Source organism: Euprymna scolopes, chromosome 22 (genome assembly GCF_053919585.1).
Source record: "Euprymna scolopes isolate OS-2025 chromosome 22, ASM5391958v1, whole genome shotgun sequence".
Classification (NCBI taxonomy): Eukaryota; Metazoa; Mollusca; class Cephalopoda; order Sepiida; family Sepiolidae; genus Euprymna; species Euprymna scolopes.
The window spans coordinates 113,285,577-113,308,294 of record NC_136503.1 but is presented as its reverse complement, the minus strand read 5'-3'; the positions used below and the strand labels follow the sequence as shown (position 1 = coordinate 113,308,294).

At 34.5% G+C, this 22,718-nt stretch overlaps 1 protein-coding gene across 2 annotated transcripts in view; it reads left to right on the top strand.

Annotated features, from left to right (window-relative positions):
• Positions 1-22,718, top strand: part of LOC145243663 (cilia- and flagella-associated protein 54-like) — a 449,435-nt gene that overhangs the window by 121,162 nt on the left and 305,555 nt on the right. For both annotated transcript variants that reach the window (XR_013862929.1, XM_080106712.1), the window contains exons 19-24: positions 1,018-1,203; positions 6,144-6,236; positions 10,570-10,752; positions 11,291-11,436; positions 14,404-14,557; positions 21,671-21,826. Coding sequence is in view for 1 of the 2 variants with exons in the window: in XM_080106712.1 (XP_079962838.1) it covers positions 1,018-1,203; positions 6,144-6,236; positions 10,570-10,752; positions 11,291-11,436; positions 14,404-14,557; positions 21,671-21,826 (918 nt within the window). In the remaining variant the exon portion in view is untranslated. The remainder of the gene's footprint in view (positions 1-1,017; positions 1,204-6,143; positions 6,237-10,569; positions 10,753-11,290; positions 11,437-14,403; positions 14,558-21,670; positions 21,827-22,718) is intronic.

Genomic DNA, 22,718 nt, shown 5'->3' with positions numbered 1-22,718 from the left:
AATTTTAATCTCTTGCCGGATACTCCTTTGGCAATTAAATAAGATCCAAAACCAGATCTGAACATGTGCCTATGAATAAGGAACATCTATAATTTTAAAGTTCATATGGAGCACAGCATTTACATTGTTTTTTTAAATTTTTTGTGATAATCAGGGCCCAAAGGCTACTCGAGGATAAGAGTTAATGAGCTTGTTAGGTGGACTGTGAGACACACACTTTGATTGGAGACAATGGTTTAAACGAGGCAGAATTTGATTATTTAAGAGGACAGCAACAATTTTTAATATTGTACTTGAAAATGTGTAAGTTGTAGTCAGCTGGGAAGCAGCCCTGTGGTATTGTGTTCCACAGACGATAGTTCTTGGAAAGAAGAGTTGCTCATGCAAGTTCAGTTTAGTTTTAGGTATGTTGAAGAAGAAAGGAAAATTATTAACAGTGGTTGTAACTAGATGTATTTTGTTAATATTTTGTGAGGGGGGGCATCAGAGATTGGAGCTCGGTTGAGAAGCTAGCATGAAAATAACGATAGAGAAGAGGAAACCTAGCAATGTCTCTTTTGCGAGTTTGTCTCTGATGTATCGTTATTTTCATGGAAAGTGTTCGAATGAGCTTCAATCTATGGTCCCCCCTCGCCAAACTTTCACAAGAAACACTCGTCTAGCTGTAAACACTATCAATAATTCCCCCCACTCTTTATCTGTGCCTAAACCTAAACGTAGATTCCATGAACAAAGCTTCTTTCTTAGAACTGCACGCCTGTGGAATTGTCTTCCGTTTTCCTGCTTTCCGGCTGACTACAATATGGTTGTGTTCAAGTCTAACGTAAATAAGTTCTTGATGAGCCGTTCCATATTAAGTTATCAAATTTACCAAATTTTCATTACTAATGATTACTATATTGTCCAATTTCTACTGTACACTCTTTAACCCTTATCCTTGAGTGGCCTCTTGGCCTTGATAATGTGGTGATGCCTATGAAAGAGAGTCACATATTTGTTGTGTTTCTGTCGTTTCAGCAATCGTTAAAATTTCTTGAAAAGTTCCAGAACGAAGAACTGAAGATTTTTGAAACCAACACAGGTGCACTGAAGAATGCAAATCCAGAAAAGCGAAAAGTCCCACCGGCACCAATCCTTGTTCATCGTTCAGGATCCAAGATGGTCTTCAAACCTGCTCCATTCATTTCCGCTGATGGAGAGTCTGTAAGTCAAATCTCAATAATCTGCATCAATTTCCCTTATTTTATAATTTTAAAGTTCATATGGAGCACAGCATTTACATCGTTTTTTTTTTAATTTTTTGTGATAATCAGGGCCCAAAGGCTACTCGAGGATAAGAGTTAATGAGCTTGTTAGGTGGACTGTGAGACACACACTCTGATTGAAGACAATGGTTTAAACGAGGCAGAATTTGATTATTTAAGAGGACAGCAACAATTTTTAATATTGTACTTGAAAATGGAAAGTCTGTAAGTCAAATCTCAATAATCTGCATCAATTTCCCTTATTTTGTCCTGTACTCCTCATACATCATATTCCATGAGCGATGTGTGTGACAAAGGGGAAAGAATTACTGTTTTCCGAGTGCGGATCTATCTATTTAGCACTTATCATTAACTAGTTTCAAACCTTGAAATAGTTCAACATAACTCGGATGGCTATATTCAAATACTGAGCCATAAGCGAAATAACGTCACAGTAAGGAAAAAGAAGACTATAAAAAAGGAGAAAGCATGTTCGAGAAGACGATTATGTTAGAGACGTGGATGCCCTTTGAGAACATGTTTGAGAAGACGATCAAGTGAGAAACGTCACAACCATAATGAGAAGTCACACATGGCAGGAGAATGAGGAAATAAATGTTGTTAAAGAAAAAAAAAAGCAAGCTGAATTTCTTTTCTATTCGTTGTCTACATTGCGACTGAGACTACAACGTGTTGGGTAACATTACAGTCGTATTTTAAAAAAAAAACTTTTTACTCCTTCATGCCTTGTCTGGAACAACTTCCATAAAAAGAAATTTAATAGAGAGATAAATAGTCCGATAAAAAAAAGTAAGTTTAGAAAAATATTAATGTGTACTAAATGCTGAACATTTATTTTTTTTACTAAAGAGTTCCCGCTCATTAAGATTGAAAAGCAACTCGAGGACAAAGGTTAATAGTTTGTGTCAGATGGATGATGAGACAAACATTTTGAGGAATGCAGATGATGGATCGGATTTGGGCAGAATTTTATTATCTAAGAATACGGCTCCACAGTAATTTATTACCATTGTACTAAATGCTGGGAAGCAGCTCTGTGGGATTGAATTTCACAGACGGATAATTCTTGGAAAGAAACTCTTCTCATGGAAGTTTCGTTTAGCTCCAGATACGCGGAAGAAGAAAAGTAAATTTATGTAGCTAGACGAGTTTTTGATGTGGATGTTTTACAGGAAGAAATCAGAGATTGGAGCTCAGTCGAATTATTATTATTATTATTATTAGTGACAGAAATATACATATTGGGTAGTTGCTAGTCTAGATGCACTGAAGGTCTGTGATACAGCAAAACAGTCTATTTGTGGATGACTATATCTCGGGTTGATCACTGTCATTAATGATATCGCCTGTTGGTACGAATCTTAGCATAATCTAATGCTCTTTTTAAATAAATAAATTGAGCACTGTCTAGTGACTTAAAATGTTTATAAAAACATTAACAGATCATTTATCAATCATCATCCGCGCCATATAATCAAGTGGTTAGAATTGCCAACTATCAACTAGATACTTGTTGGTTCAATCACTGTCTTAGTCTGGCCGCACTGAAGAGGTGTGGTGTAGTGAAACGGTCTGTCTGTGGATGACTAATATATATATATATATATATATATATATATATATATATATATATATATATATATATATGTATATATGTATATATATATATATGTATATATATATATGTATATATATATATATGTATATATGTATATATATATATATGTATATATATATATGTATATATATATATATGTATATATGTATATATATATATATGTATATATATATATGTATATATATATATATGTATATATGTATATATATATATATGTATATATATATATGTATATATATATATATGTATATATATATATATGTATATATATATATATATATGTATATATATATATGTATATATATATATATGTATATATATATATGTGTATATATATATATGTATATATATATATATGTATATATATATATATATATGTATATATATATATGTATATATATATATATGTATATATATATATGTGTATATATATATATGTATATATATATATATGTATATATATATATATGTATATATATATATATATATGTATATATATATGTATATATATATATATGTATATATATATATATATATATATGTATATATATATATATGTATATATATATATATGTATATATATATATATATATGTATATATATATATATGTATATATATGTATATATATATATATATGTATATATATATATATATATATATATATATATATGTATATATATATATCCGTTATATTTTTAGATTGATAATATCTGTTCAAAGATTGAGTGTAAATTTCATTCAAATTAACTTGATATTTTTTTTTTTACATAAGAGTCACCACTTATCAAGGCCTAGAGACTACTCGAGGATAAGGGTTAAAGAGTGTACAGTATCAAAATCATAGTAATCATTAGGAGTGGAGATTAAATCGTGGAATTACTCCAGAAATTTAATCTTTCATATATAAATTGTCATTTCTGATGACCGAAAGCAAATTAAAAAAAAAACACTAACCATTGACTTTCTTTTTTTAGAAAGGGGGATTTGTTTCAGAATTCATTTAAGGTGGTGGTGATTGATTGTCTGACTTGCTATTTGCTTTATCGCTTACCCTGACCATAGGAAATGGATTTGAGCGAGGGCTAGAAAAGGGCACGTTTTCTTTTGACTTGCTAACATTTCTATGATGGGACAGATTTATATTTATTCGTGTATAAATAAATACACATTGCTCTTTATTAGCATAAAGGAAGAGCTTGCATTTAAATGTATACAGACATGTTGGGCAGAAATACACTTCTGATGATTGGATTTACTGTGAAACTGCAATAAAGTGTTAAATATTAACTATTGCCTCTATATAAGTTATAGCATTGGTCAGTGGGTTAGGTTTGTTTTATGCTGAACTGAATCTGTCTATATTCAAGAAAGACATGCTTTAATCATAATTATAAGTTCCATATGTAGATGAATTAGAGTTTAAAATTCTGGTGAAAAGGTCGGACGGAACAAAATTTCTTCATTTTTTGAGTAATACGAAAAAAAAACAATGTGCCAAATACTTTTCCTACTCACTGTATATATATATATACAATATATTCCTGCTCTAAAACATACATGCCGCCATTAATAAAAAAATCCTTATGATTTTTATAAAATACTAACCTTCAAACTGTATATGTCAAACTTTGAGCCCAACTGGTTTCTTAATTTCGTGTATTGATAAAGTATTGCTTTCTGATGGGAAAAATTTGGTTCAAACAAAGCAATGTTTAGTAAATATTAATATTTGGATTCTGCTCTGTCAACAACAATGATTAGGAGATAATATACTGGTTTTAAATGTAGTTGTACAGACACAAATGATGCTGAACATTCAAAATTTAGCAATTGTCCCAGAAAGCATCAAAATATATTATAGCAAATTGAATTTGTATGAGATGAGAAGAATTGAAGGCAACAGAAGGCAGTATATTCACCATTTTACATCAAAAAGATGCAGATTTGTCAAAAAGATGCAGATTTGTTTATGATTTAGAGTATTGTTTATAACTGTTTCGGAATGACAAAAATGATTTGATTGGCCTGACTATGAAATTTTTAACAGAATCTGATCTGTATAAAAAAAAGAAAAGAAATATGGCTAAATTTAAGATGTCTTAAAGATGGATGCCCAATAATAATGATGATAATAATAATAATAATAATAATAATAATAATAATAATAATAATAATAATGCTGTTGGACTAGATGGGAGAGCACCATCTAGATCTTCACTTGAATGAGGCAGAGAATACTGGAACCTTGGGAGTGCCATTCAAATTTCAGAGAAATCCAATGATTGTTATCCATAAGAAATCAATGGCAAACAGCTGTTGCGAGAATGTATAATGATTTGCAATGGAAAACTGAGGTCTTGTTATTAATCCGACTTCATGGAACACCATTTATTGCCAGTGATTAATTCCTGATAATGACTTGTGTGAAAACTCTTGTGAGTAAATTACAATAATAATAAGATGATTAGTAATATTAAGACAAAACATGTTTTGTCTGATGATATTGTCTTTAAAAAAATTTTTTTTTTGTTAGATAGACCAGATTTCTACATAGAAAATAATGAATAATTTATATGTAAAAGGAAAGTAACTCTTTTCCCTTTGTTATTTCTCTTGGTAAAAAAAAAGTATTTTTGGAAAGTAGAGTTATGTTCCTTTCATTTGGCCAGCTAACATTGGGAGAACAATGGACATTTCGATCAGCGACTACATTTAAGTACATCCTCGTTTTAAAAGAATTTTTTTTTCAGTTATTTATATAATAAATATTATTATTGATCTGCAGAAACGTTTCCATACCTCTCCTTTCTCCCTCTCTCTCGGCCCTGTCGGTGGGGCAATAGAAATTGCCGACTACCCCCCTGCAGAGAGTAAAAGTCCCTCAATGGGGGTCCTGGATATGACCTTAAACTATATCCAGTGGTGAGGCCCCAGCTTGCGGGCTTTGGGGAATGTGGAGCAACCCTTTAATTGCCATTGCTCCCAGGTCCACTCTGACCCGGAGTGGTAGTACTTGTTAGGGTCCCAACTATGGGTTAAATAGAAACCGACGTGAAAACAACAAATATATTCTATTAAAAATTTTTCTTCAAAATCTTTGGATTCGGCATTAAATAACCCGAAAAGGGTTGATATGCCATAAAACAAAAACAACCAACCAACCAACCAACTCTCTCCCCCTCCTCTCTCTTTCTTTCTAATTATCTCAGCCCCTGATTCTATTATTGTTTGATTTTTCTTCTTTCTCATCTCATTCCAGATTTGTTGGTACCGCTTATTTGCACATTTTATCAAGAGTAGCAACCCCAAAGTGCGCCTGAACGACATGTCAGTCGCTGGCACTGGTGAATTGGTACGTCATCCCTGTTCTTTGGAAAATCTAAAGAATTATATTCTATGTTTTTGGGCGTCGACGCATGAAGACCCTTTGTCACCTTACAACAATGCATTTAAATTTAGTTTTTTGGAGGTTTTACGCCATGGAACTCCTCCCACCAAATAGGGAATACTTTTGAAATGGTTGGAGGGAATATTACATTCTTTTCAGAATTATTTACAAACTGGCAGGGTTATCTGGCATTGCCTGGGCACCTAATTTCTGTAAATCATGTAGATTCCCCCCCAAAAAAAAAATCAAATTAAAACTAAATAATATTATAATTTGAAATGTCTTTCTTTCTCTTTCTCTTTTTACTTTCTCCTCCCGCTCTCTCTTTTTCTCTTCTCCCTTACACTCTCTTTTTACTTTCTCCTCCCGCTCTCTCTTTTTCTCTTCTCCCTTACGCTCTCTTTTTACAGTCCAATGTGAGTCAGTGAATATAGAAAAAAAATGTCTCTTATTGGTTACAGTGTTAGAACTTCTTAATCTTAAAAGAAAATGGATTGAAAATCTCAAATATTTTGGTGAATTTTCAAATGGCATTCTTTCAAGCAGATTTTTGGGTTTGATTTTCATTCAAGAATTTCTGTGTTAATTCAATACATTCAGGTTAATCCCAAGGAACTAGACTGGATTTCAGTCTAGGAAGAAATCTCTAATTTCTAGTAGACAGCTCATGAATGCTAACAAATTCTGCATGGAAAATGGGTGTACACATGCGTGATTGGCCTCTAGATTATTTGCATACAACATCGCATGCGACAATGTGGCATAAAAGAATCTGAACAATTTTATAAGTTTTGTGAATTGAAACTGGACTGAGATGATAATATTTCAAAATATCTGATAAAATTTTCATGAAAATCTGATTTGTTTCTGTTTCATGATCAAATTTATTTCTGGCAAAGAGTGAAGAATTGCTGTTTTTATTTGTCAATCGATCCAGTTCATTAAGTCTTATCCTCAAATAGCATTTAGCTTTGATAAATGAAGACTCATTTGACCTGATGCATTACAGTTGAAGGTGTTGGTAAGCAATCAGTTCCAGGTGACATATTTTTGAAGGTTAAAGGTTCAATTCTTACTACAGACAATAATAACTAAGGATAAGGAATGACAGTGGCTAAGTGGTTAATGACACTGACAGAAAACTTGGATGCACCAATTTCGAATTCAGTTCGTTTCATCAGATCTACACTTGACCTTGTGTCGAAACTCCTGGAGAGGAAGTAAATAAAATATATAAGGATAACGTCAAGAGTGAGAATTCCATATAGAAACGTTGATTTAATTTGAATAAAATGAAATATGCATCAAGTGCGATTGAAAGCCAAATCACAACGTAATATTAAGAAAATGAACAAATACTTTTCTTTGTCCAACTTTACAACATGGCAAGAAAGAAGAAAAGAAAAAAAAGAAAGTAAACAATATACTGAGGATGGAGTTTAGCTCTGAAATAGATTTATGTTATAAATTTCAAACAAGTAAAATATTTGTTTATTTTCCTAATATTACGTTGTGATTTGGCTTTCAAGCGTGCTTGATGCGTATTTTATTTTAGTCATATAAACATAAAAAAGAAAATAAACATTTCTACCTCATCATGGTTGACAGAACAAGAATAATCTACTACTATGGATTAAATAAAGAGTCCAGTTTTAAATTTTGTATATAATATGTATCTGTAGCAGAAACAAATGGAACTTTTTTCTTCCACGAATCAATGCCTCTCCCCTCTGCTATTTGGCCACATACTGACCAATCAGGGGTACGGCGCATTGATCCTTCCTATCCCCTAAGGAATTCGGCCAGCATCCGGTTTGAGGAATAAGAACTCGTCCTTACTGAGAGAGACACCAAACGGAATGGACCTTTTTCTCCGCTCTCTCCACCTCAGTGTTATTTCTATTGGTATCAACGATTCCACGGGGAATAACTACCGCGATAGCACCAGATAGCCGGAGTCCAGCTTTTGACAAGGAACATATCACATTCTTCTTAATAAACCTTTTTTGTGTTACATTTTATGAAGTTTTTGCGTTCGTCATTTCAGAAGCTTGTATGGAATTATTTATTTTATTAGGTTGTGCCCTAAAAACATTCTAAACCCTAAATATCTCTTGAGGTGGATGTGAATGACTGGGTGACTCCACTGTGGATGACTGGGCGTGTCACTGCTCTGCTAATGTTTCGGGTTTAGGTCTGTTTTTTTTTGTTTTTTTGCTTCTGCTAGTTAAAGTTTTTAACAATGTTATATAATTAGTTATAATTAGTTATAATTAGTTATAATGAGTTATAATTAGTTATAATTAGTTATAATTAGTTATGATGAACGTCAGGATGAAGAATTTCACTTGGTAGACTTAATTGTGTTTGGCTGCATCAAACTGAAATAGAATATTGAACAAGAAAAAGGGCCACCATCTTACATGAATAAAACCACATCTCCGTCACTGTCAACAATTTCCCCCACTCCCTATCTGCACCTAAATCTAAACGTGGATTCCATGAACAAAACTTCTTTCTTAGAACTGCCCGACTGTGGCACTCTGTTCTGCTGGCCTGCTTTCCAGCTGACTACAATATGGTCGTCTTCAAATCCAATGTAAACAAGTTACTAACGATGACTATGCTGTTGTCCCGATGACTATTAACGTCTATCCTTGAGTGGCCTTTGGGCCTTGATAAGTAGTGACTCCTTTGTAAAAATAAAGGCATCAATTTAATTCAAGAGAACACTGGAACACAACAAGAATTGTTTGGCAGGCAGCATTTTTGTCAATATACAAATGTTGTATCCTGGAATTTCATTTTAGCCAGCCACTCATAGTGAAACGGCAAACAAAGGATAACATCTTATCAAGAGACAATCAAAATGGGAACGGATTTGAATTGTATTTTTCATGTGAAATTATGTTTACACATGTTTGTCTTGCTTCTGCACTGATATAACGTCCATGCAGTTAACAGTCCAGGCTTGAGTGCGCGTACACAAAGCCAAACCATAACTCACTCAAACACATGATGAGCAACCAACTATTCCCTCACTTGACAACAAATGCCAACCCCAATGTAGTTTTCTTCTCTTATTTTTTTTCTGCCATGTTATCATCTCTCACATTGGCGGCTACTGAGGAGTCACGCATGGTTTCACAAGTATATAAAATTAAAATAATACTAGAGAAACATAAGAAAACACAAATGCCGACATTCTGTTTATGTCAGCTTTGAGTGCATGTGTGACACCATCGCGAGAAACAACCCTTTAAATACTAAGGTCAACATCTGTGTCTTCTGTCAAGGTCATGCCTGTCAGTTGCTATCAGCTCATCTTGCTCTGTTCTGAACCACAACCTGCATTCGATTGCGTCCCACAGTAAACTGTCTTCATCTCAAAACTGTCCTAAACTGTCACAAACCTAAGACTCTCTGTAAATTGTTGCAAAACTGTTCACCAAACTCACCGCCACTCCTAAAACTGTCTTTAAACTACTCTAAACATATTGGCCTCCATTATTTGGTCCTTTGTACCAAATCAATACCACATCTTGATTAACAATCCTATTCAACTTCTTTTTGTGTACCTTGGTAAACAACTTCATTTCCATTGTTCTGCTGATAAACTTATTTCCTATTGTTTGTTGTATTTTTCTACGTTTTTTGTTACTCCCTAACACTTGGGAGGTGACTTAAATATTATCACAATGATTTTGTGCATTCATTTAAACAGACTATCTCTCTTATGTAACTGCTGAAACTGCCTTCGTTGAAAGTGATTCTATCTTCTCCTCCTTTTGCGTTATTATACAACTTCCATACTTTTCAGCTCATCACATCAAATGATTTTATGCATGTTTAAAGCAACTTCCATAAAATGAAACATTCAAACACTAAAAATAGCAGCATTACATCATCTCTGAAGGCTGAAGAATACAACAACCAAAATATTGTGACTACAACAACAAGTGTGAAGATAACAGTTGGAAATATACAAATAATGTAGATAAAAACATTTATTAAGGCGAAATAGTACAACGATTAGAATATTGTAAATACATGGCGTCCAAAAAGTCACCGAAGGGTTTTGAACTTAAATAGATTCGCTATTTTTTGGTGATATCTTTTTGTAATGGTAACATTTTCGTTTCATCCTGGGTGCATACATCATAGAGATTTTTAAAAAAATTCTTTAATATAGAGGGAATTCTGTACAAGAACCAAAAAAATGATGAGAGCCTGAAAACTGGAACTAACAGGATTCAGTTATAGCATTTAGTTTGAAATTTCTGAAATTTTATTTCAGGTTTCATCCGATTGTGACGAATTGACGGTGACTGGTCTAAATTTGAACCATCGTTATATCTTTGCGTTGGCTGCATATACTCCCGATGGAAAAATGGTCGGAGGAGGAATTGGTGAGAGTACGAAACCAATTCTAGCAATGAATCCTCTCTCAGTTCCAATGACTTACTCCTTCCTTTGTCAAGTAAGTACTATTTTTCAAGTTCTATGTGCATCAATCGACCATCATCTAATCAAAGTCTACGATATGAAATTAGCTTCTGTTGTGATATTAAGCATATATTCATGTTAGTAAACTTTAGAAGTTGATTCTCAATTAGTAAGAGAAGTTATAGTATGGGTTTGGCTTCAGATACCAAATCTTGATTAGTAATAGAAGTCGACCATCATCTAATTTAAGTCTACGATATGAAATCAGCATCTTTGGAGGTGTTAAGCATATATTCACAGTTTAGAAGTTGCTTTTGACATCGACAAATAATTATAACAAAATAAAACAACTGTTGCATGCTGGTCCTTTTCTAATCTCTTTAAAATATCAAATTAGTAACAGAAGTAATATTCGTCTTCAGACAGATACCAAATCTCCATTAATAATAGAAGTATGAGAATGATTTCGTCTTCCAAATACCAAATTTCAATTAGTAATAGATAATGTTTCTTAACCAATATTGTTTGATTCCTATGAATAATGTTAACAATGAACTCTCGTTTCTTTACAGACTGCCTACCAACTTGGAGTCGACAGCATTTCCCAGAAGGCATTTAATTTCCTTTGGACTCATTTTGTAAAAACCGACAAATCAAAACAATCTTCAGATTGCTTCATCGACTCTGCATTTCACCAATTTAAAATCAATCGACCAAAGTAAAAAAAAAAAAAATTCTTTTATTATTAACTTGTTGATACACCTTTCTACACAGGGTACACCTAGATTATCAACTAGAACCACAAAAATTACATCCCTTAAATTAAGTTTTACTAAACGCAGTATTAGTAGATCATCCATGACCCGTTAGATCAGTATTCGTTATATCTATCTATATACTACTAAAAATGTGAATCTTGGGTGTTTGTGTAGTATACCAGGTTTTTAAATAAATACATTTCATGTAAAAACACTATCATGTACTTACCTGTCATGTCAAAATTACTTTTAAAAAATTACGGAAAATGATTCAATAGAAAAATAATTGCAAGCAAAAATTGAAGTTATCGATTAAGTGTTATTGTATGTTTTAATGTGGAAGAGTTGTGCGACCAATTCTGTATCAAAAACTGACTTATTTCCCTTGCATATTTTGAAATCTGCGATTGAAAAACTAGAAAACATGCGACTGCTAGTTCCTGCAATTTTTTCTGAAAAATATATTTAGTACATCTTCTAGTGGTTCATCTTTTTGGAAATTTTGGATCATTTTGTGACATTAACCATCAAAACGTGTGTGGACACAACAGTGCACAGTGTATGACATAAAAAATTAATGACGTCATTCATCAAACCATAAAGAGAAAGGAAGAGATCCTTTATGACGTTTTATCTAGACGAAGGTGTCTAGTATACTTAATTAGATTTTGTAGTGTTTGTTATCTTGCTTGTTGCTGTGCACATTGGATGACGTCTCAAAAGGAAGACGTAAAAAAAAAGCGATGATATCATGACATAATTATGATTAAGGATGAGATACAGGGATAGAGTGGTAAATATAGAAAGAAAAGATCACCACTCGCATGTACGCCCTTGATGATGATGCCTTATGTGAGTAATCAATGATAATGAGTTGTTTGAGAACTCCTAATGAGTAAATAATAATAATAAAATCTTACCGATTAATACTACACAAAATGGGCATGAAGGGTCAAAAAGAATGGAAAGTCCAAGGAAGAGATCACCATGCACACTTCAACTGGACAGGTATATAGAGTACTGGAACCTTGAGGAGGTTTATTGATATTTAAATTCTAAAGAAAGCTGATGATTATTATCAATAAGAAAGCAATGGTAAACTGTTGTTACGATAATGTAAAGTGATTTACAATGCTTATCAAAAAAGATAGTGATGGGAATCTGGAAAGATTTGCTATCACTCCAGGCAACACCACTTTTTATTGCCAGTGAGCAATTATTGATAATAATTTGTGTGTGAACTCGTAGTCGGTGAATAATGATAATAATATGAGGTTGACAAGAAAGTTATTGCGGTTATTAATTTTTAAATTCAGATGAACATATCTCGACTTAAACAAAATTTTATTAATCAAAGTAAGCACCATCAGAATCAATAGACTTTTGCCAATGCAAAACAAGAGTAACGTAAAAATCTTGTGCTCTGGCGGCGATGAAGACGTTTTTGATATCGCTTAGGTTTTTGAAGCATTTCTCATGCAGAAAGTTGTTGAGATGCTTGAAAAAGTGACAGTTGGTAGATGAGAGGTCTGAAAAGTATGGCGGACGAGGCAGAGTTTCGTAGCTCAATTTGTTCAACTTCTGCAGGGTCAGTTTCACAGCTGCGGTCGTGCATTGCTGTGAAGGAGAATTGGACCTTTCTGTTGACTAATGCTGGGTATTATTGTCAAAGTTTCTGATGCATTTCATCCATTTGTTGACAGTACTTCACCGCCGTAATGGTTTCGCGTGCATTCAAAAAACTGTAATGGATGAGACCAGTTGCAGATTACCAAACAGTCAGCATCACCTTCTTTTGGTGAAACTCTGGCTTTGGAAAGTGTCACGGAGCTTTGTCGGTGTCTAACCACTGAGCTGAGCATTGCTGGTTGTCGTAAACCATCCATTTTTCATTGCAAGTCACAAGCCTGTTGAGAAACGTGTCATTCTTGTTGTGTAAAAGAAGGGAATATGGCACTTCATAACAGCGTTTTTTTTTCGTTGTCATCATGTCATAAAATGATTTATAAACTAAAGAAAACTAACGAAAATCTATTTGAAAATACATCATTTGAAATCAAAATTAAAATCCCACAAGAACTTTCTCGTCAACCTAAAAATAATAATGATAATAATAATGATGATGATGGTCGTACCATCTTCGGTTGGTTCCATGTAAAATGGTCATGAAGGATTCAGGAGAATGGAGAAACCAAGAATATAGAACACTATCCAGACTGCCACTAAAAGGGTGCAGAGAGTACTTGAAGTTTAAGAAGACTTATTTCAGAGAAAGGCAATGAATATTATCAGTGAGAAATGAATGGTCAATGGGTGTTGCAGTAATGCAAAATTATTTGCCGTGGTTATTGAAAGAGGTGAAGAATGCTGGAAATCTGGGGAGATTTGTTATCACTTGGATTATTATAAGTGGGAAATTACTGATAATAACTTGTGTAAAACTCCTAGTGAGTAAATGTACATGTTTATGATTATTTAGAGATTCCAACCGAGAGATCTTTTCAGAATTCTAACCGTCCTTTTGAACACGATTTTTTAAATTTCTCTTGCACTTGGTTCAACGAGTATATTCGCTAGGACGTTTTTGAAATTCTTTCTCATGAGCCTAGTTGCTCCTACAATTACTGGAATTATTCTGTGAGATTGTATGTATGTGTGTATGCATGTGTGTTGTATGTATGTGTGTTCATCATGTTGACACACCGGTTTTCGTCAGATCTCCAAAGTTAAGCAACGTTGAGCCTGGCTAGTACCAGATGGGTGACCATTCAAAGTAGTTCAGTTCAGTAATATAATAAGCAATTATTATTGATCTATACAGAAGCGTTTTCATCCAATTTATTTCTTCATATTCGTGCCTTATCAATCACAAAAACCACTTTATTTCATTTTTATAATATTGTTATTTATTTAAATCTTCTTTTCAGATTAAACAAGCAGATCCTGACATCCACTGCTGTTTCTCCTTTATTCATGCGGCAGATGTATTCCTGTGTGATGGCACAAGTTGATACCAGCATTCAAAAGAAGGGATTAGTCTGCAACAAACTCTGTAGCCAAGGACCATTCGTTGACGGACAGGTTAGTAAATGCGTATGTCAGCACAATTAGTGCACCTTTTTTTTATAAACTCTTTTTCACCCTTTTTTGTTTTTTAATATAGGGGAATTCTGGACAAGAACCAATGATTTAGTATTTGTTTGTGAAACAATGGAAAATCTACTTGTTAAATTGGATTTGAGGAAAATCATTTATAGTCTGCAGTGTGTTTGTAATGAAATAATCAGCCCGGACAATATATCAAGATTATTATTTTCGTAAGGGGTGGCCATATTGTGGGTTAAAATTATGAAAAATGATGAAATGTTAGTTAATAGATTGGTGCGTTTGTAATGAAATAATAAACCCAGACAATATATCAAAGTTATTATTTTCGTAATGGAGGGGGTGGGGCATGATAACGTGGATTACAAATGTCAAAAATAATTGTTGATATTAGTAACATATCCAAGAATAATGAAAAATGATGAAATTTGAGTTAATTAATTGATGTGTTTTTAATGAAGTAATCGCCCCAGACAATATATCAAAGTTATTATTTTCGTAAAGGGGGGGGGCGATAATGTGGGTTTAAATTATGATTGTCGAAATTAGTAACATATTCAAGAATTATGAAAAATGATGAAATGTGAGCTAATTCGTGCTTATTTAATAAAATAATTAAACCAGACAATATATCAAAGTTATTATTTTAGTAAGGGCGGCAGGCAATAAAATGTGTTAAAATTATGAAAAATGATTGCTGAAATTAGTAACATATCCAGGAATTATGAAAAATGATGAAATGTGAGTTAATTGATTGGTGTTTTTTTTAATGAAATAATCGGCCCAGACAATATATGAAAGTTATTATTTTTGTAAGGGGAGGAGCGATAATGTGGGTTAAATTAATAAAAAATGATTGTTGAAAGTCGAAATTAGTAACATATCCAAGAATTATGAAAAATTATGACATATGAGTTACTTGATTGGTGTGTTTGTAATGAAATAATAAACCCAGACAATATATTAGTTATTATTTTCGTAAGGGAAGGGGATAGTGTGGGTTAAAATTATGGAAAATGACTGTCAAATGAGTAACATATCCAAGAACTATGGAAAATGATGAAATGTGAGTTAATTGATTTGTGTGTTCATAATGAAATAATCGGCCCAGAAATTATGATGCCATACTAGTGGGTAATTGTTACGGCTTTACCTTTTCGTGTGCTACAAAAAAAAAAAAAAAATTTCCTGTCTTTTTCTCTCTTACTTTCCCTCTCTGTACTGCTCTAACCAAGTATGCCGACCTATTCCACAAGTCCCAAAACCTCAACATGAAATATCTCCAGAATAAAAACTCGATTAAACCTAGAACCCCATCTTCCAACGTAGACCCCTACTACCAGGTCTCCTTCTCCAACATCAGGGGTCTACGTTCCAACCTTACAGAGGTTGAAACCCAATTACAGGAGACGAAACCAGACATATTATTTCTAAGTGAAACTGGAATAGGGCCGACCACTTCCCTAGATGAGTTCATAATTAACAGATACTCTAATTTAACAGCTAAATCTGACACCCAAGATCGCCATGGGCATGGAATATGTGCCTACATTAAGGATGGCTTCCCGTGTGGCAAGGATATCTCTAGAGAAGATCCTAATTTACCCTATATGTGCTTCAGGGTTGCACTTGCTAACACCACTGCATTTATATTTGCCCTCTATAGGCCCCACAACAGCGGAGTTACTATCTTTAAGAGCATATCTGAGAAAATAGACCACATACTGTCTTCAGCTAACATCAGTGGTGATTTCAATGTCCATAACGTGGAATGGCTGACCCATTCAAATAAGACAGATGATGAGGGGAGGTTTTGTCATGATTTTGCCATTGCTTATGATCTCACTCAGATTGTTCATGAACCCACCTGTGTGCCCGATACACCCGGTCAATATGCAAGCCTCCTAGACCTTTTTCCCTCAACTTCCCCTGAGCTATGTTCATGTTCCGTTCATTCATCTCTAGGATCCTCCGACCACTCCGTCATATCAGTTAAGATAAAAACGAAATGTAAGAAGCCCCCAGACGTACCCCTCCACCGTACTGTATACCGATACTCTATGGCTGACTGGGATAGCTTCCATACATTCATATCTGATTTACCTCTGCACTCCATGTTTAAAAAGGAAGTGTCCCTAATAGTATCAGATCTGACCGAATGGTTAATTGTAAGCATAGACCAATTCATACCATCTAAAAAATTCCAACAAAAACCTAACAGCCAGCCATGGTTCTCCCCAGAATGTGCTGCTGCTATCGCGCACAGAAATCACTTTTTCCATAGCTACCAACGTAATAGATGCACTGAGACTAAAACTGCTTTCAGGACTGCCAGCAACCACTGTAAAAGAGTAATAAAAAATGCAAGAGAGCTATATGCCCAGCCTGTTAAATCCAAGGTAGCTGATCAGCGGCTTGGTTCCCACCAGTTTTGGCAAATAACAAATAGGATCCTGAACAGAAGTGTGCGTTCTATCCCAACCATTATCAATGGATCAGAGGTCATCTCGTCAGCATCAGATAAGGTCAAACTATTTGCAAAGAACTTTGCAGCTAATTCTACCCTATGCGACGAAGGCCATCAACTCCCCATATTTCCTCCTATAACACAGAACAAGCTAGGTAACATACAAATATCCGTGCATGAGGTCGCCAAGCTAATCAAGAACCTAGATTCCAGTAAAGCAACTGGCCCTGATGGCATCCCAATTATAGTGTTAAAAAAGCTTCAACCAGAACTTGCTCTCATACTTACAAAACTGTTTAAGTGCTGCCTTAAGGAGAAATGCTTTCCGACTCCCTGGAAGATCTCATCAGTTTGCCCTGTATTTAAGAATTCAAGTGATAAGTCATCTCCCTCTCAGTACAGACCAATAAGTCTCCTATGTGTTATGAGTAAGTTGCTGGAATCCATATTAAATAGAGAAATAGTCAACCACCTAGCAGGAATAACCTTAGTGACACACAATATGGTTTCCACTCTGCAAGATCTATCGCAGATGTGCCGACGGTTATATCCCACAGGATTAGTGAATCTCTTGACAAAGGCTTCCTTTCTAGGGCAATTGCTCTTGACATATCAAAGGCCTTCGACAAGGTATGGCATAAGGGTCTACTTCACAAGATTTCCAGCTACGGTATAACTAGAAATGTTTTCTCAATCATTAAATTATTTCTCTCCAATAGGCTCATAAGAGTAGTGGTAGATGGACAAAAATCGGAGGCCTGCAATATAAATGCTGGAGTCCCTCAGGGGTCAATCCTAGGCCCAACTCTCTTCCTGATCTACATCAATGACCTCCCTAAACACATACTTAAATCATTCGTTGACATCTATGCTGATGACACGACCATCTACAGCAACACATCAAAGGCTGTAAATGACAAAGTTCTCTCTGATTCTCTCTCCTCTGATCTCGAGCGTGTGGTTCAGTGGGGGAAGATGTGGCTAGTTACCTTTAATGCATCCAAAACCAAACTCCTATCCTTACATCATCAACGCTCTGATCCCCATCTGGCATCAATTGTGATGGATGGCTCTCGTCTGGGTGAGGCCCCGTGTTTTGACAAGCTTCTGGGTTTGACCTTTACTCCTGATCTGAAATGGAACACGTACATCAAGCCTGTTGCCAAGGTCGCTGGAAAGATGGTGGGATCCTTCTACCGCTCCAGAAGATATCTCACTACTGATGCAATTCTCTATCTATATAAAAGCCAAGTTCGTCCAATGATGGAATACTGTTGCCACATCTGGGCAGGAGCTGCTAAAAACAGCCTATCCTGCTTTGACAGAGTACAAAATAGACTTCGTGGCTTAGTGGGTGATGCCCTTTTCTCGTGGCTTAGTGGGGGATGCCCTTTTCCTCCTGGCTTAGTGGGGGATGCCCTTTTCTGCAACCTCTCTCCCACAGAAGAGACGTTGCGAGCCTATCCTTGTTTTATCGTTATTTCCATGGCAGGTGCTCGTCTGAACTCCAATCTCTGGTCCCCCCTCGCCAATCTTTCACGAAAAACACCCGTCTAGCCAAATCCACTGTCAAAAATTTCCCCCACTCTTTATCTGTGCCTAAATCAAAACGTGGATTCCATGAACAAAGCTTCTTTCTTAGAACTGCACGCCTGTGGAACTCTGTTCCGTCTGCCTGCTTCCCACCGGACTACAACTTGGATGTCTTCAAGTCCAATGTTAGCAAATTCCTAATGAACCGCCCCCTTAAGTAAACACTTCATCAAATCTCCACACTAACGTAATGTACTTGTAATAACCCTTATCCCTGAGTGGCTTCCGGGCCTTGATAAGTGGTGATCACTGTGTAAAAAAAAAAAAAAAAATATATCAAAGTTATTATTTTAGTAAGGGGGTAGGTGATAACGTGGGTTACAAATCTACAAAAATGATTGTCAAATTAGTAACATATCCAAGAATTAATGAAAATGATGAAATGTTAGTTGATGGATTTGTGCGTTTGTAATGACTTAATCGGCCCAGACAATATATCAAAGTTATTATTTTAGTAAGAGAGGACGATAATGTCGGTTAAAATTATAAAAAAGGATTGTCAAAATGAGTAACATATCCAAGAATTATGAAAAATGATGAAATGTAAGTGAATTAATTGGTGTGTTTGTAATGAAATAAACAACCCAGATAATATATCAAAGTCATTATTTTCGTAAGGCGAAGACGATAATGTGGGTTAAAATTATGAAAAATGATTGTCGAAATTAGTAACATATCCAAGAATTATGAAAAATAATGAAATGTGAGTTAATAGATTGGTGCGTTTGTAATGAAATAATAAACCCAGACAATATACCAAAGTTATTATTTTCGTAATGGGGAAGGGTGGGCATGATAACATGGATTACAAATGTCAAAAATAATTGTCGAAATTTCTAACATATCCAAGAATTATGAAAAATGATGAAATATAAGTGTATTATTTGCTGCATTTGTAATGAAATAATTAGCCCAGACAATATATCAACGTTATTATTTCCGGTAGGTGAGTGCGATAATGTGGGTTAAAATTATGAACAATGATTGTCGAAATTAGTAACATATCCAAGAATTATGAAAAATGATAAAATGTGAGTTAATTGATTGGTGTGTTTGTAATGAAATAATCAGCCCAGACAATATATCAAAGTTATTATTTTCATAAGGGGTAGGCGATAACGTGGGTTACAAATATCAAAAATGATTCTCGAAATTAGTAAACAATTTAACATACTCTCGACAGGTATTGTACAACATATATGAAATAATTTCTCTCCCCACCAAGGCTACCATAATTTTAAGAAAATTGAAATCATTTTTAGAAGATGGATCATTAGGATTTCCAAATTAATACATAAATACAGTGTGTTGGTTAATGAGTTCGCAACCGCTGCTTCACCATAAATTTCAACACTACTGTATTTCTTTCCTTTAGCGGCACTATTATTGAAAGAAAAATTATGTCATTTTTAGAAGATGTCTCAGCACGATTTTAAAATTAATGCGTAAATACCTTGACACAGTTAAGTGATTAGACAACCCTTGCTTCATTATCAAATCGCACATTACTCTGTTTCATTTTTTTTACCACTACCGACAACAAAATTTTTTGGAAAAAAGACATCATTTTTGGAAGATTACTAAGCAGGTTTTACAAACAAATAAACAAATATGTTGAGAAGGTTTGTGATTAGGCAACCCTTGCTTCACTACAAAATTCCACATTACTGTGTTCTGTCCCCCCCCCTACTACTGACAACATCATTTTAAGTGAAATGATGTTGAATCTTTGACCATAACTCAGCAGGTTTTCCAAATAATTACAAAAATGCATTGTTGCGAATTATCATTAGGCAACTTTTACTTTATCACAATTTTCAGTATTAATATTTAATATAGTTCTCTCACCTTACTACCACAACCACCAATAACACATTAGTAAGAGAAACGATGTCATGATTCCATAGTTATTCCATATTTTTCGAATATTACATTGTGGGAGATTGCATAGTGACCCCAAAATGGACATTACTCTCTCAAGCCCCACCATAAAAGGAAAGGTTTGTTAATTCATAGAGAACTTCAAAGCACGTTAAAAAGCAACATAATCATGTGTCTTTCTACTCACCATTACAACTGTGACGTCATTCCCCGAAGTTCACATTGAAAATTCAGAAAAATATTGTAAACCACCTAGAGAAACTGATAAACTGATATGCGTGTCGCATATGAACTGATTAAAAATTATAAATAAACTAAAATGAATGTACAAAATGTATAACGATTTTTTTCAATTTTGACCCCTTTTTGACCCCTTAAAAATTATTTTAACCAGCTAAAGACCTATAAAAAAAACGGTCTGTAAAAAAATCCAATCATTTGAGGCCCCTAGCACCGCTCTGCGACTTTTAGTTTTGAAGGAGATAGAGTTTGAATATATGGAGACAGACAGACATATAGCCTTTTATATATTAGATTATACATCTATACAAATAAATGTACTTTGATTTTTATTATAGAACTAGTGGGAGTGCCCGGCACTGTCCAGGTCTTTGGAAAAAAAAAAGTGGTAGTAGGCAGGCAGGCTCGAACCCACAATGTGAAGGCCGAAAAGAAAGTGAAAGAAAACGTGACATCTTACCGCTACGCTATGAAGTCATAGGAAGTGAAAAGCGTTCAAATTTAGCGATGTCAATCAAAAAGTTGACTTGTTAAGTGAATGAGTTCATGCAGGCGCAGATATGAACGTTGGCTGAAGGCCAGTTAACCTTTCCGCCGTTTCATTTATTTGTTTCTCCAAGCTCCCCCCCAAAAGGGGGAATGAATAGCAATTGTTTGATATGTGAAAGGACGGAATCGAGGGATTTTTATAAAAGTCGATCAAAATAAATGGAGAGACGACATCCGTTCGCAAATCAAAGATATTATGATCTAGAGAGTATATAAAAAATGTTGAGAACCCCCCCCCCCGAAAGAACAGCCTTTCGCATACATACAAAAACGTGCGCGCCACTTTTGCCTTTTCTATATATAGATGGAAAATAAGTTTAGTAATTTATTTTGTGAAATCTTTTGTGTGATTTCTTCAGATTAATCGGCTAAAAGAATGTGAGAAACTGCTAATGGCCATGGAAATTTCTGGTTGGCTAAATGACTACAAACTCTGCCTCCAGGCTATTGTTCAATGCTATGGTCTCTTGGTTCCTCTGCTCTACCACCGTGTAGCTGTCATTCCTGTTGCCCAGGTAAGACTCATATCAGCTTATAATCATGTGTGACTTGCTAACTCAGTGCTTTTGATTATAAGAAATTCAATAATTTCTGAAAAAAAATAAATCCTGTCATTATGATAATTAGGGCTAGGAAAACAGCATATTCTTTTCATTATTTTGACTCGAGTATGTATCCGTTGATATCTTATATGCTTTTATATAGAGTGATGTGGTTCTCGGTTGATTAACTTTGTCGGATATATACTCGAGAGTCAAAACAATGAAAAGAATATGCTGTTGTCATAGTCCTAATGATGATTATCGATTTTTGAGATGATGATTTATAATTTTGTATTATTAGGACTACTGTTTTCATCTTGCATCTTATTCTCACAACGTTTTGGCTTATGTAACCTCCGATCATCTTTGGTGCATTTTGTTGAACTCAGGAATCTGTACAGAATTTTGAACAGAACCCTTTATTTAATCCATGGGGGTAACTTGGTCTTGTTCCGTTAGCCATGACTTGGTAGAAGTCTTAAGTAATTCATAATTGTATTCTTAATGTTGCTAGCATGAACCTGTGGTGTGACAGATATAAGTCCGGAGGTTGAAGGTTCAATTCTCAGTGAATACAATTACAACTCAATCATGGCTGACGGAACGAGAACAAGTTATCTCTGTGTATTGAAGAAAGTGTTCCATTCAAAATTGCATACCCGAGTTCGACAAGAGGTACCTGAAGCAGTTCGGAGACTACATCAGATGAAACGTTGAGAATTGCATCCCAGATGAGAACAGAAGTCCAAATATTTCAAATAATAATGTAATATATAAAATATTTTGATGAAATCTGAACTATAAAGGGTTTTTTTTCTTTTAATTTTATTACAATTGGCGAAGCAGTTAGTTGCTTTAGTTTTAG